Below are 13,690 nucleotides of genomic sequence, written 5' to 3'. Positions count from 1 at the left end.
TTTGATTACTCTTTTTTTTAACTCGGCATGAACAAAAGATTGTAAAATATTGCCACAGATTTACTGTAAATGTGTTGAACCAAGCTTGAGAGGTTATTTAAGTCAGTTTCAGAGATAACATGTCATTTAAAGACGACTCCATCATGTACATGCTACTCAAAAAGAACACAAACATTTTTTTAAAGATGCACAAGTGTTTCACCATCATTATTCACAACTAAAGCTCTGTCTGCAGAAATGCAGATGCCAAAGTGGCTGTGCTCTATGCTTGGACAAACATTCCCTCCATTACCAGCAGAGTAACTGTCCTGCACTGCCTCAGGCTCTCCAATATATTCATCCTCACTTACACTGCAGCATGGAGGGAAAGGATGAAAGACTAGAAGATGCAAGAGTGTGGAGAAAAGCAGCAGAAAGAAGATGAGAACATGATTAGTGAAGTCAAATGCAATGTAGACAATATCTGACTTCACATCAATACCCATGAATAATTCACCAAGAAGACAATATTTTCCAATCTACCAGTCTCTTTGTAATTCTCAGACCAATTCAAAAGGAGGAGGAAGGCAAATTTTGGTTGATGTGACTTACTGCAACAACTAAAGTGTGAGATATGCAACTTTAAATAAAATAAAAAGGAGCCTTTAAGTCAGGTTACAAAGTTCGGTAACAAATTACTAAACATAGGGGATGTTGTTGCTGACTCATTTGTGGTTGCTGGACCAGATGTTGGAGTAAAGATAAAATATTCGTAGAAAAAATTATTTTTCATAAACTAAGAAGCTGAAATGTTTTCTAAAAAAAAAAAAAAAAGATTGCCAGCCTTCAATGAATAAATAGAAACACTAGATGGCGATATCCAACCTTGTCACAGATCAGCCTGCACCATGCTGACTAAGGGCTGGCTGACAGTGGATGTGTGTGCGCTCGTCTACATAAATGTGTGTGTACATGTGATTGAGTATGAGGTGTGGTTGACCTTGCAAAGCTGCCGCACGTTCTCAGCGTCTCCTTTACTTTGTGCTGGGTATCGAACATTGAAGTTCTTAAGAAGTGAACCTCCTTTTTTGGTTCCAAAGACGAGCTAAATGGAAGGGAGACACGCTGAAAGCACTGTCAGGAGAATCTCTACATCCTTAGACCTGTGTGGTCAAAAGTGGATGTCTGTCTCCTCAGTTCTCATATTCTCCCGTCTATTAAAAAGGTTAGGCTGCTGAAGCAATAAAAGTGACTGATGCTTTGTGCCCCCTCCTTCCTCTCACTGTTGCTCACTTAATCTCTTTAAATGTGAATTCACAATGTGAAGCACAAACTCAGAGAGAGGGAGGTGTTAAGAATCCATGATCTGGCAGTGTTGCAGTATGATACAAGAAACTGCAGCACAGAAGGGGATGGGGTTGTAGTCTGTACTGAGGCAGGAGGATTGATTACAGAAGAGAGGAAGAGAGAGGAGGGGCAGGGGGAGCGGGGTGGGCATCAGGCTCTAAGTCTGCCTAAGAAAAATCTCCAGGGTCAGCCAATTAGATGCTAGGTGACACCAGCATCCCGGCTAGCTAGTAAATTGTGAGCCACGAGACAATCCACGCGTCTCTGTTCACTGAAGGAATGAGCTCATCGGCAAAAAGACACTCAAGGAGTAGAGGGACAAACTCTGGTTAGATATGCAGGTATTTCTGTGTGTCCTTGTCATTCTGAACAACTCACAGATCATCCAAAAGAAGGTTATAAATGGAATTATTACAGGGTGTCAAATAAAGGATCAACACAGATTTTTTACTTTTTTGGTTTGCTTTTTCAGTGAACCAGTAGGATTAGTATGTAGGCCTAAATGTAGCATTTTTAGACATGTGACCTTTTTCTGGAAGTCCCAGTCTCTTTCTGTTAAACACATTTTATGTTAGTTAGTATGACTGCACTGAACTTATGGGATAGGTCTTTCCCTTTCATTTTAAAAGCCAAAAATAAAGTCTAAACTAGAAAATATGTTGTATAATTTGACCAAATAAAAAATATAAAGGTGGAATGATTAGCTTTGCAATTATGATTTATTGCTTGTTGGATTGATGGACCACACTCTGTCATTTTTTTAAATATCTATTGGCCATCAGATTAGCCAACGGATGATCAAAGTGTGGTTGCAGTTGTTTCACAACCAAATGAAGCAAAAACTAGACAAAAAGAGAAAACTACAACTTTATCTTCTTGTGTAAACAGTAAAGCACTATAAGTTCCTAAACCACTCTTGACTCATTAGGTAGAACATGTTATTTATACAGGGGAATTAAAACTGAAATCTTTTGGTTTGCAGTGTCTGTAAAAAGATTAAATAAAGTCTGTTTTTTTAGACACACAAGAGAACAGAGTGAGTACAGCTCCAGAAGGCGAGCACTCACATTCATTTTACATGTTGAAGGGAAGCTCTAATGTTATATTCAGTACATCCAGACCAAAAATAAAGAAACTACCTTGTTTGATACTGGATGAGCCATTTATGTATCCTAATTTTAAAATATACAATTTTAACAAAATAAAATAGTGAAAAATAGCACAATATCCTCCCTTCACATGACACAACTGTGTTTTGATCTGATCAATAAGGGTGTAACGAATCATTTGAACAATTTAATTAATATCTTAGTTTGTGATTGAAGATACAATTCATAGTAGATATTGGTTCATTTTGAACGATCCGATTCACTGACTTAAAATCAATCCGACATCTTTCAAAAAACTCAGTGTGGCTCAGAGATAACAACCTGGGTACTGAACAGTGCAGGTGAAATTTTTCAGAATCCTTGTTTTTCTTGCAAGATAATCAATTGTTAAATAAATATGTACAAACAAACAAGTAAACAAGAATTAATGTCAAATCCATTCACATTTTAGTTTCATAAAGTTCAGCTCACTGTTGTTTTTCCACATTAAAATAATACAACTTCACACCAACATGCTGGGTGTAAATGTATGTTAGCATGATGTGTTAGCATCATTTACTGCAGCCTAAGAAGTCCTGTTATGACACCAGTGGGCCTGAGGATTTTGCAGTAAATCTGCACTGAACAAACACTTTATGGACACATTTTTAATGTGCTTTCAATGTCCGTATTTACTCATTTTTGTGCGAGACAGGTTGAAAGGACTTACCGGTACTAATCATTTAAACTGGGTACAGTACTAAGGAAAAGTATTTTCCTTAGTATGTATTTTATGTTAAATATACTTTATATATATATATATATATATTACCTTTGCTCTTCTAATAATCACTATCAAATGTGCTTTCATTTTGCAGCATGTTCCAAGTGATTGTCTTCACTTAGACCAGGGAGACTATGGCTTCAAATCCACAGTTGGATCATATTAAAGTCTCAAAAAAATGACTCGGTTCCTCCATGGTTGACTCTGAGCTTGGGGGTTGAGAATCCAGCTGATTCACCGCTCCCTTGAAGGACGGATCAAAAGCAGAGAACAGATTTCACACAACCAGGTGTGACAGTAACCTTTAATGTTTTATTGTGTTCTTTCTAATAATGCTGAGGTACATCTACAAAGAACAGAATAAGAAGTAAAAACTGTTAGATGGAAGCAATACAATCCTCGGGAATTTCAAATTGCCATGATTTTATTAGAGGGTCTATGGTGCTGCAACAGGGCTGCACGGTGGCGCAGTGGTTAGCGCTCTTGCCTCACAGCGAGAAGGCCCCGGTTCAAATCCCGGCTGGGACCTTTCTGTGTGGAGTTTGCATGTTCTCGCTGTGCATGCGTGGGTTTTCACCGGGGACTCCGGCTTCCTCCCACCATCCAAAAACATGCTTCATAGGTTAATTGGTGACTCTAAATTGTCCCTAGGTGTGAATGTGAGAGTAAATGGGTGTGTGATTGAGGCCCTGAGACAGACTGGCGACCTGTCCAGGGTGTACCCCGCCTTTGCCCATCAGTAGCCGGGTTAGGCTCCGACACCCCCGCGACCCCGAAGGGGAAGAAGCGGCCAAGGAGATGGATGGATGGATGGATGGTGCTGCAACCCTGACTGTTTATGTTGAAAATAGATGACTTAACAAAACTAAACCAACTATTTAGAAAGGAAGTTTAACTCACTGGTTATTCAAAAATGTTTAAGCTCCTTCAACACAGTTTATGTTACATTTGCAAATTCATAGAAATCAGAAATTCAGACTCTGATGTCAATCTACTGCTGCCAACACCATGAAATGAAGAATATGTTCTACCATCCTCACTCATTCTGCAACGTTCACACTGAGCTTGAAAACGTGCATTCAAGCGAGCACTTCCAATGTAAAGTCTATATAAATGTGCATAAATGCCACATTAATGCAAATTTTTAATTCCATTTTTGGGCTTCGATACAAAACGCCCAATCACTGAAAGCGTGTTGAAAGTTAAAACAGTTGATCTTTGACCAATCAGGGATTTGGTTGAGACATATAAATAATCTCATTGTTTTATGCACAGAAGAGCCAACCGTTTGAAAATTGATCTTGAAGGAGAAATTGATAAATGCAGTTTGTGCCCGGCCAAAATTATATGATACCAAGTATTTCATATTGCGGAACAGAGCTATGAAAGATAAAGCCTGGAACGAGATTCGCAAGATTTGTACCGTTTTGACATTTCGCACCAACTGTAAGTACATGCACTAGTATCAGGTAGCAACAGTCCAAAGTTAAAGTATGCTAAAAGAACATTCAAGAACCCATGTTCTTGAATGCACATCACATACCCGGTGCATATGTAGCATTACTGAAGATTTAAAAGCAGGAAGCTATAGCAACCTGTTAGACTGCTTTTGTCTATTCCCTCGGTTAGGAAGAATTCCTCGTATCAGTGGGAAAATTCGACCTCATCCATCCACTGGGAAAAAGGGTACAGAGTCACCATGGGGTCACCCTCACTCCTCTAATATTTCACTTCTCTCTGCTCCCATGCTTCTCTGTAACTGTACCTTTGGGCTGAAATGTTTCAGACTGCACTCTCGCACTCAATCATAAACACATAAGCCCCTTCCCACACACATACAAATCAATCAAGCTTGTTCTCCGACGCATAAGTCAAACAATGTCGGTTTTAGCATGCAATCATGCCCAGTTTGAGGAGATGCGAACAGCTTTTGTCAAAATCTACATTTCCCAGAGTGGTGGTAAAAGGACTTCATACATTATTTTAGCCTCTTGGGAGTGTAAATGTCAGAAAGAGTGCAGCGAGAAACATCAACTGCTATTCTGGTTTAGCTGAGTTGCACCTAACAGTGACAAATATTAAAGCTAAAGCTGGACTACAAAGAGCAAACAGGCTCCAACTTTAATCCAAGAGTCTTAAGATTTCCAGGCAGAACTCGGCTCCTGATTATCAAACTCTGCTAAGCTTGCTATGTCACCTCCTGTATTTTTCTCTCTCCTAACTCATCGGCAGAAGGAGCTTAAGGGAAAACAGCTCGGGGTGGATAATAGACACAGAAAGCTTTGTTTTTCTCATATCAAGCAGTCCTGAGATCATGTATCAAAGCCCTATCAGAACATGCCACCTTATTCTTTCCTCTTCTCTTTTATTTGGGCACGAAGACAATCCAATTGAATGAACCTGATCTCTCCATTCTTGATTCATGCAGTTACATAACAGCCGCACTATCAGAATAGCGAGAGGAGATTAGTGCAATCTGCCAAGGACAGAGATCGAGAAAAAAGATGAAGAGGGGGGAGGAAAATCTGAGGAAGCCCCTCTCGACATGACACATCAGTTCACGTGTTTTGGAAGAACACAAAGACTGCGTTAATCTTAATTCATGGCACAAGCGTTTGTTAGAGGGAATGCTTTCCTGAAAACATCAGACTATCCTGTGTTATTTATCATAATTTACAGTTGCCAGCCAGGAAACACAATAAGAGACAGTCTGAGTCTCCAGGCTGTCAAGGATTACTGAAATCATCGCTCATGCTTTCTTTTATTTTAACTAAATTACATCTAAAGGCTGGACAGGTTTATTTCCCTTTAAAAATTAAAAGCCGCAGTGATAAGGAAAGTGACAACACAGTGAGACGGCTTCATCAACAATTCAAAGAATATGCTGAAGCATCAGAGATTTGACTAAGCTGAGACCCCACAGTTGATTATTCAGCTTGTTTGGCTCTGATTTCTTTTCTAGGCCTTAAAAAAGGCGAAGATGACACCTTATAAAGAGTAAAATTTCCTTTTTTTGTATTAAACTACAATGAGGATAGCCTTTTAGCTCTTTGTAGGTTGGTTGTTGAACAGGACTCATCTCTGTGTTCTTTCCCACTTTCACTGGTTGAAAACATCTGTCCATGCAGCAGCACTTGCAGAACGGTCCAGAGCTGGACCGTAGAAAGTCCTTTTCCCTTCAAAATGATCGACTGCTCCAGGAAGACCTGCTGAGTCATGAGCCGGAGAAGCCAACGAGGCCACCTGGGCCACAGCCCATCAAGGACGAATGAAGACGAGTAATTCTTCTGCTTCATGGTAACAAAGGAGCTTCAATTAGAAACAATTATCCTATGTTCAAAATACCAACAGCATTGTTGTCAGCAAGTTTTACTGTTTTTTTACTGACTCATTGGACTTTTTTGGACCCTAAAACAGGAGTGGACAAACTACAGATCAGGGGCCAAATGTGGCCAGTTAAACCATTTGGCCCACCAAACTGGAATAGATTGTATTGTTAAGCCTTATCAATATTTTATTTTTCCTGTAATTTTGGACGTTCATGTGTGCTTTCAGAGTCGGACAGTCATTTTCTCCAATCATCCCAACACCACATGAACACAGCATTTCTGTAAGTTTGTCTTTTTCCCTGAGGAACATCAACCCATCAATCCAATGGCACTAAAATTAGAACAAAAACCACAACTTTTGAAACAAAAACTCCAAAATGTTGTGTTTTACAATATATATTTTCATTTTCAATCAAACTTTAAGCACATTTTTAATCCAGATTTCATTTTTATTTTTTTTCTAATGATGTGGATTACCAAAAGACTCCATGCATATGTTCCTAGTCTGCCCCTTCTGTCAAATTTTACTACTCTTTGTTGCCCATGAGTCAAAAACTTTGGCTACATACACTTAACTGCACTTGCTACACTTAACTGGCTACATGTGTAAAAAATATTAGCTCAGGTCTTGAGAGGTTAAATATGCACTAGTTGATTAATTTTAGCCAACAATACTCCCATTAGTCTTATACAAACCACTTTTTTAATGGTTGGTGTGCCAGATGTCCTCAACCATTTTGCGACCTTGACCAAGCATGACTTATTTGTGACCTCCAACAGTTCCTCGACATTCTCTCACATTCTCTGATCCAGTTGCCCCAAAGCTGTATCAAATTTCAGTTTGATGGTTCGGTGAAAAGAAGTTCTGAACCAACTTTCCAATCAAATGATTGCAACCCTGAAACAGCTCCGATGCCAAATTCAGTACTAGGAACAGATTTCTGATTTCAGGTATGTGACCTTGACTGTAAAAGCTGGAGCTGGAGTCATTGCATCAATAGTTTCTACTATGCTGTCAAATGCAAACATTTCAACTAACAGAACAAGGTGCTCTAAGCATATTTTTCTCTGCTTCCAGCATCACCATGTCACAAGCCCCTTACAGCAGCACTTAACGCACAAATTAGAAAAACTTGACAGTGTTCTCTACCACTAAAGAAAGTTGACAGAGCAGCATCATGTCAAGGTCTATGAAGGTCAAGTCGCAGCTCACAATTTCCACCCAACTTTAATCAGAAGTCTGGATACTCTTTGATTTGGTAACAATCATGTTCGGCCAGGATGGTCTGGACATTTATTAATTGTTCCAGTCTGTTTTGTTTTTGATAAATAATATAATTTTAGGCATCATATATTAGTATAAAATCCAAAATTTGAATACAACCCAAAGAAAACAACCCAAAAAAATAGAGGTAAGAATATTCACTGGACTAAGCCTTATGTAAAAACCAATAATTTATCCATTTATAATCATGCATAAAATATTTTTGTTAACTTGTTGATTTAAAAATATAAATAATAATGTAAAAATAGATCAAGAAAATGTTCTTGCTAAATTTAGTTATTGAACATATATTAAAATCGACACATAAAGTGAACTTAAACTCATGACACGGTAACTGATAGCTATTATTATTGGATTTCAATGGGCAAAAATCTATTACTTATCAAACCAAACTCTACCTTGAACACATATCCAGTCATACTGTATGCACAAACATAAAATGTTATGGTAAGAATCAACACAATCTTTTTGTCGTTGAGGCATGGAGAGTCAGACAACTTGGAGGACAAACTGTGACAAGGTTGGAATGCTGATCCACTGCTGCCTCCTCTGGCTGATATGAAGATGAAGATTGAGCTCCTGGACCGTACTTTTATGACTGAACTGATGGCTGACCATCACAGACACCATCCTATGTTAGAACAGCCATCTGAGGAGGCCGTGCAGGTACTTCTATCCCAAAAGAATATTTTCAATCAAAAAGCTGTCAGACATCAAACAGCAAAAAGGCAACTCCACTGTGTTTCACTTTTATATGTTATTGTACCATAATAGCACCAACACGGGGTCAAGTCTTTAAAAATGTTATGTAACCTCTGGAACCAACAATCAAGGTGAAAATGTTCCACTATTATGTTTTAAAAAATAAAAAGATGAAAATGATAATTTATGTTTGAGAGATGAAACTTGTGCTTTGTTACTGTGAAAATCAAATTAGAGGACAATGTCATGCAGCAAAGCTGACTTGTTGGGTTAAAATAAACCTTACAACATCTGGTGAACAAAAAATCTAACAAGCATAAACATGAAACACGTTATATTGATAGTTAGTAGCAAAAATGTAATGATTTGTATGGATTTGGCAAAATCAGGCCTGTGGTTTAACCTAGAAATAAATGTCAAGTCATCAGTTAGATGAGAAGAGTTGAATCAGTTGAGGAATTGTAAAAGAGATCCCCAACATCCCAACAAAACTACAGAAAAGTGCTTTAAAATAAAAACAAACCTCAGTAAAGACTAAGTTCAACTACATTGATGGGAAAGACTAATATAACTCAATTCAAAGTGATTTTTTTTTTCTAATTTATTAGTCTTAAAGTAGAATTACAAGCCCCTGAATCATGTTGTGACAACATGGCAAAATGTTTTTTTTTTAATTATGACATATTGTATTAATTTTTTACATTAACGTGACTTGAAAATAATAATAAAAAAATGTAATGTGTCCTGAAACATGAGCAATGGAAGGAGAGGGGGTTACTCTCTGTATCCCTATACATTTCAAAGGCATGAGCCCAAATATCACAGAAAACACATAAAACAGTGACTATAAGGTTGTTGTGCTCTCTGACCTTGTGGCAGCATTTTATCTGAATAAACAGCACACATTATAATAACACCAACTCAAGGTTTCACATTTCTGCCCGTCTTCATCCTTCATGATCTCAGTCAGCAGGTAAATGCTTCAAAGTATCTTCAGTAAAGAAAAAAAATGCACATGCAGAATGAGGGTAAAATAGGTGCTGACTGGGACAATAGGGCGTTGTTCACTGCCTGACAATGCTCATTTTTCAGGAGGAGCAAACTCATCAATTAAAGTAATTTGAGGACAACATCATCCACTGCTAGCAGTTGACCTGTGCTGTACATTACCACAACATCCTGAAGCCAATTAAAACACTTCTTTCATCCATTCAGAGGAAAACTGTACATTTCATGATCGTAAACATTTAACAAAGAGCCCAGATCAATTCCTCCCAAACAGGGAGGAGTTACTTACTAACCTTTTAAAGAAAGACAACAAAGTGATGAAACAAAGAAAATGAAGCGACACCTTTAAATTATATTTTTAAAAAGATACTAGAAGGAAAATAGCTACCATTATCAAGAGGAAACCATTACATCCCACTAAAAACAAAACTGTTTTCTGCACCTGAAACTAAAAATGAATATAGCAAGAATTTATTTATTTATTTATTATTATTTTTTCCCTTTTTTAAGAAAAAAGAGGGAAAAAAGGAAAAAAGAAAAAAGGGAAAAAAAGAAAACAGAAAAAAGGGAAAAACAGAAAGGAAAAAAAGGAAAAAAGAAAAAAAGGAAAAAAGAAATAAGGAAAAAAAAGGGAAAAAAAGAAAAAGAGAAAAAAAGAAAAAAAGGGGGAAAAAGAAAAAAAGGAAAAAAGGGAAGAAAGGAAAAAAAGGGAAAAAAGAGAAAAAAATGGAAAAAAAAGAAAAAAAGAAAAAAAGGAAAAAGGAAAAAAGGGCAAAAAAGAGAAAAAAGGAAAAAATAGAATAAAAAGGAAAAAAAGAGAAAAAAAGAAAAAAAGGAGAAAAAAGTATAGCAAGAATTTATGATTAAAAGCAGAAACATTTAAGTCTATGAGATAAGTGTTCAACAAAAAAAGGATATTTTTTTAATAGAAATAGAAGGAAATAGCGGTGAAACGATTAATCGATTTATGTTCCTAGAATAGATAGGTCTGTGTGAGCCAATCAGCTATCAACTATTGACCTATACTATTATATAATCATTTCAAAATTAAATAAATATTGTCAATATTGAAAAATACAACATTGTTTGAGACATGGTAGGTTTATTTCCCTATAATGTAAAAGCGACCAAGTACCTTCAGAGTAGAAAACACAAAAAATAATCAAGCCATCATTACAGTCCAACACTTTGAATTTTGGAAAGACATGTGACCATACAGTGTGGTATCATGTTCTAATAATGTTCAACTTGGATTATTTTGATGTGGAAAAACAACAGTGGGCTGAACTTCATGAAACTAAAATGTGAATGGATTTGTCATTAATTCTTGTTTACTTATGTGTTTGAACACATTTTGATTGTCTTGCAAGAATCTGGAAAACTTTACCTGCACTAAGCAAATTTTTGGCTAAAGATCTCCCTCCATCCATCCATCCATTCATCACCTAGGGATGATTAAGAGTCCCCTAATCACCTAGGAAACATGTTTTTGGACTGTGGGAGAAAGCTGTAGTCCCAGAAGACCCACACATACATGGGGAGAACGTGCAAAACTCCACGTATAAAGGTCCTAGCTGGGACTTGAACTGGGGCCTTCTTGCTGTGAGGCAAGACCACTAATCACTGCAGCACCATGCAGCCCTGCTGAAGGTGTCCTGGATCGATCAGGTAGTGGATCAGATCGCTCAAAATGAAACAATATCGACTGAATCGTATCGGCAACCGCAAAATCAAATTCAAATTAAACCCATGATGGAGATTCAGATCTCATGACTAGTCATATAAAATAATTGCCTAAAGTGAATATTCAAAACCTTTTTTTTTAGCATGGACTTTCGCTGAATGTGAACTTAAGGATGAAGGAGCTCCCAAGGATCAGATGGATGCCAAAAATAGTGATCAAAGCAAGAGGCTGTTCAGTGACAAACAAAGAAAAGAGCTAAATGCAACAATTGGTTTGACAGTCTGACAATATGCAGACACCCAGCCAGTCAACCTGAAAATGAAGGAGTGCACAGCTGAATTAATAAATCCCACCAGGCTTTAGAGAAGATGCGTGGAATGACAGTTTTTTCCCAGTATTAAGATCTGCTTGAGGTGTTATGTAAGGTACACCAGCGCCTTTGAATCAAAATGATCTCTGTCAAAGTTGGACTGCATTAGCATCCTGCGCAGAATCCTCATCCCAGCCTCATTCATGCTGTTAAAGCTGCAGGCTTTCCCTTCTTGGACCTCAGCGTTCACACATGTACACACACACACACACACACACACACACACATTATATTCCACATTCAGATTCTTTAAAAGAACACCTAAAGGTGTGTCTTTTACAAAGCTTGTGAGCAAAGAACATGATGGAACTTGAACTTGGAAATCAATGATTCATATCAGTCATTGCAGACTGAGTGATGGCAAGTATTTCTCTTTGATGAAGAGATTCCAGAGTTAAAGGCTAAACCTTTACAGATCATAATAAAGCACCTCTTGTTATCCTTGTTTTTTTTCTTCCCCTCATAATTCTGCTTAAGTGGTTCTAACAGCATGGATATGCACCGTTCTGCTCTACCTCTGCTCTCTGGGAGAGAGGAAGCTGCACTGCATTTCTGCCCGTAACACTGTCTCTACTGCATCAGCATCAGATTGGTTTACAGCCAGCCTGGCACAACGCAGGCTCACAGGGAGGCTACACTAAAGACCCAATTTACCACCAAAACATAATCTGAGGATGACTCATTTCCATTAATGAGTTGAAGTGAAATGCGACAAACGGCCAGAGGAAGAATGGATGATGCGTTCCTGCAGCCGGTGACTGACGGAGGAGAGATTTACAGTTTACAGTGAAGCTTGCCAGGCGTCCAGCTCCGCCTGGCACTTCTCATTCAGACTGAAGCCTGCAGGCTTTCCCTGCAGTCATTACAGTGCCTCGCGAAGGAGGGAAAAAAATAAATAAATCGGAGCAGAAGAGAATGGTGTTGCAGAGACAAGCAAGGTTGCTGTCCTCGTAGAAGATTAGTGTGTAGTGCAATGTGAAAACAAAGAACGAGAAAAGGCACAGGAGAGAAGAAACACGTAAAGAGAGTACCCCCCTGCTTCATCCGAGGGCTCAGACAGGACAGTCGTAAAGCAGATACAGAGCAGTCAAAAGGAGTAGAAAGCATGCAGTGTGTTGTACTGTTTCCCCGTATCTGTATGCACATGACATACATGTGTGCCAAGGAGGCTGTGAACACACAGTGGAAATGACGGGGTTTCCATGTGTACCCTGGCACCTCTGACATAGCATGACAGAGAAAAAGAGGGGGGGTTTCAAAACATTCCTCCCTCCCAACCTTTCTCCCATCACCGCACCCCAAACTACCCCCCACCTGTGAATGGTCCCAGTACCTTGCGTTTTTTATCCCGTGAGCGACTCCTCTTTTTAACCCTCTCCTCCTCCTTCTCTTTGCGCTCCTGCTCCAACTGGGCTTCTAAATCCTTGTTTTTGCGGAGGTGTTTGGCGGCTTGTGCCATGGCGCTGGTGGTGAGGGTCTTGGCGCTGTTGGCAGGGCATAAAACGGTGGTCTGCGGGTGACGGCACAGGGACTTCTACCTGGTGCGGGCCAAGCACTGCTGCTGTACACTCCTCTGTGGCCCTGCAGAGTCTGCGAGCGTGCTCTGCCTTTCCCTCCTCCTCCTCCTCTTCAGCAGTGCAGTCACACACACCCCGGCGATCCTCAGCCGTCTGCTGTGGGATGCTACCGCAGCGCAGCTCCCTTTCTCTCACTCCCCTCCCTCCCTCTTGCTTCGATGCTTACACCCCCCCCATCTCACTTCCCTTCGCGGCTGCTTTCGCTCTAATCTCATGCCTGCCCTGCACAGAAAGCAAGGGGTTAATAATAGTGAAGAAACAGGTTTGCCTTCTTGCCCCTGAGCTCCTCATCTCCACTTAACTGATTTATCGTGTTAGGAAGTGCTTCCACTGTCCCACTACCCTCCTCACTGACCAGATTGCAATAAAAGCATGAAAACATTTTAAATTAAAGACAAATTTTTGCTTTCTTTTTTGCCTTTACTTTCACAATCTTCACAGATCTGCTATGCATAGAGTCAGTGGAGTGAGAGGAAAACCCGTCATCAGCACAGCCAATCAAACCATCAATCATACTTAGATGCATGCACACACACA

General features: G+C 39.1%; 1 protein-coding gene across 10 annotated transcripts in view; it reads right to left on the bottom strand.

The window, feature by feature from the left end:
* ank1a (ankyrin 1, erythrocytic a) overlaps positions 1 to 13,684 on the bottom strand; it is an 81,599-nt gene extending 67,915 nt beyond the window's left edge. For 6 of the 10 annotated variants that reach the window (XM_036213549.1, XM_036213546.1, XM_036213548.1 and 3 more), the window contains exon 1: positions 12,910 to 13,322. In XM_036213549.1, coding sequence (XP_036069442.1) covers positions 12,910 to 13,035 — 126 coding nt within the window. In that variant the 5' untranslated portion in view covers positions 13,036 to 13,322. Of the gene's footprint in view, positions 1 to 12,909 lie in introns of all 10 variants that reach the window. The other 4 variants (XM_036213551.1, XM_036213552.1, XM_036213555.1 and 1 more) reach the window with 4 other exon arrangements.
* Positions 13,685 to 13,690: the final 6 nt, after the last annotated feature.

The sequence above is a fragment of the Oryzias melastigma genome, linkage group LG9 (assembly GCF_002922805.2).
Source record: "Oryzias melastigma strain HK-1 linkage group LG9, ASM292280v2, whole genome shotgun sequence".
NCBI lineage: Eukaryota > Metazoa > Chordata > Actinopteri > Beloniformes > Adrianichthyidae > Oryzias > Oryzias melastigma.
Note: the sequence above shows the minus strand (reverse complement) of the source record. Positions and strands in the feature narration are given on the sequence as shown.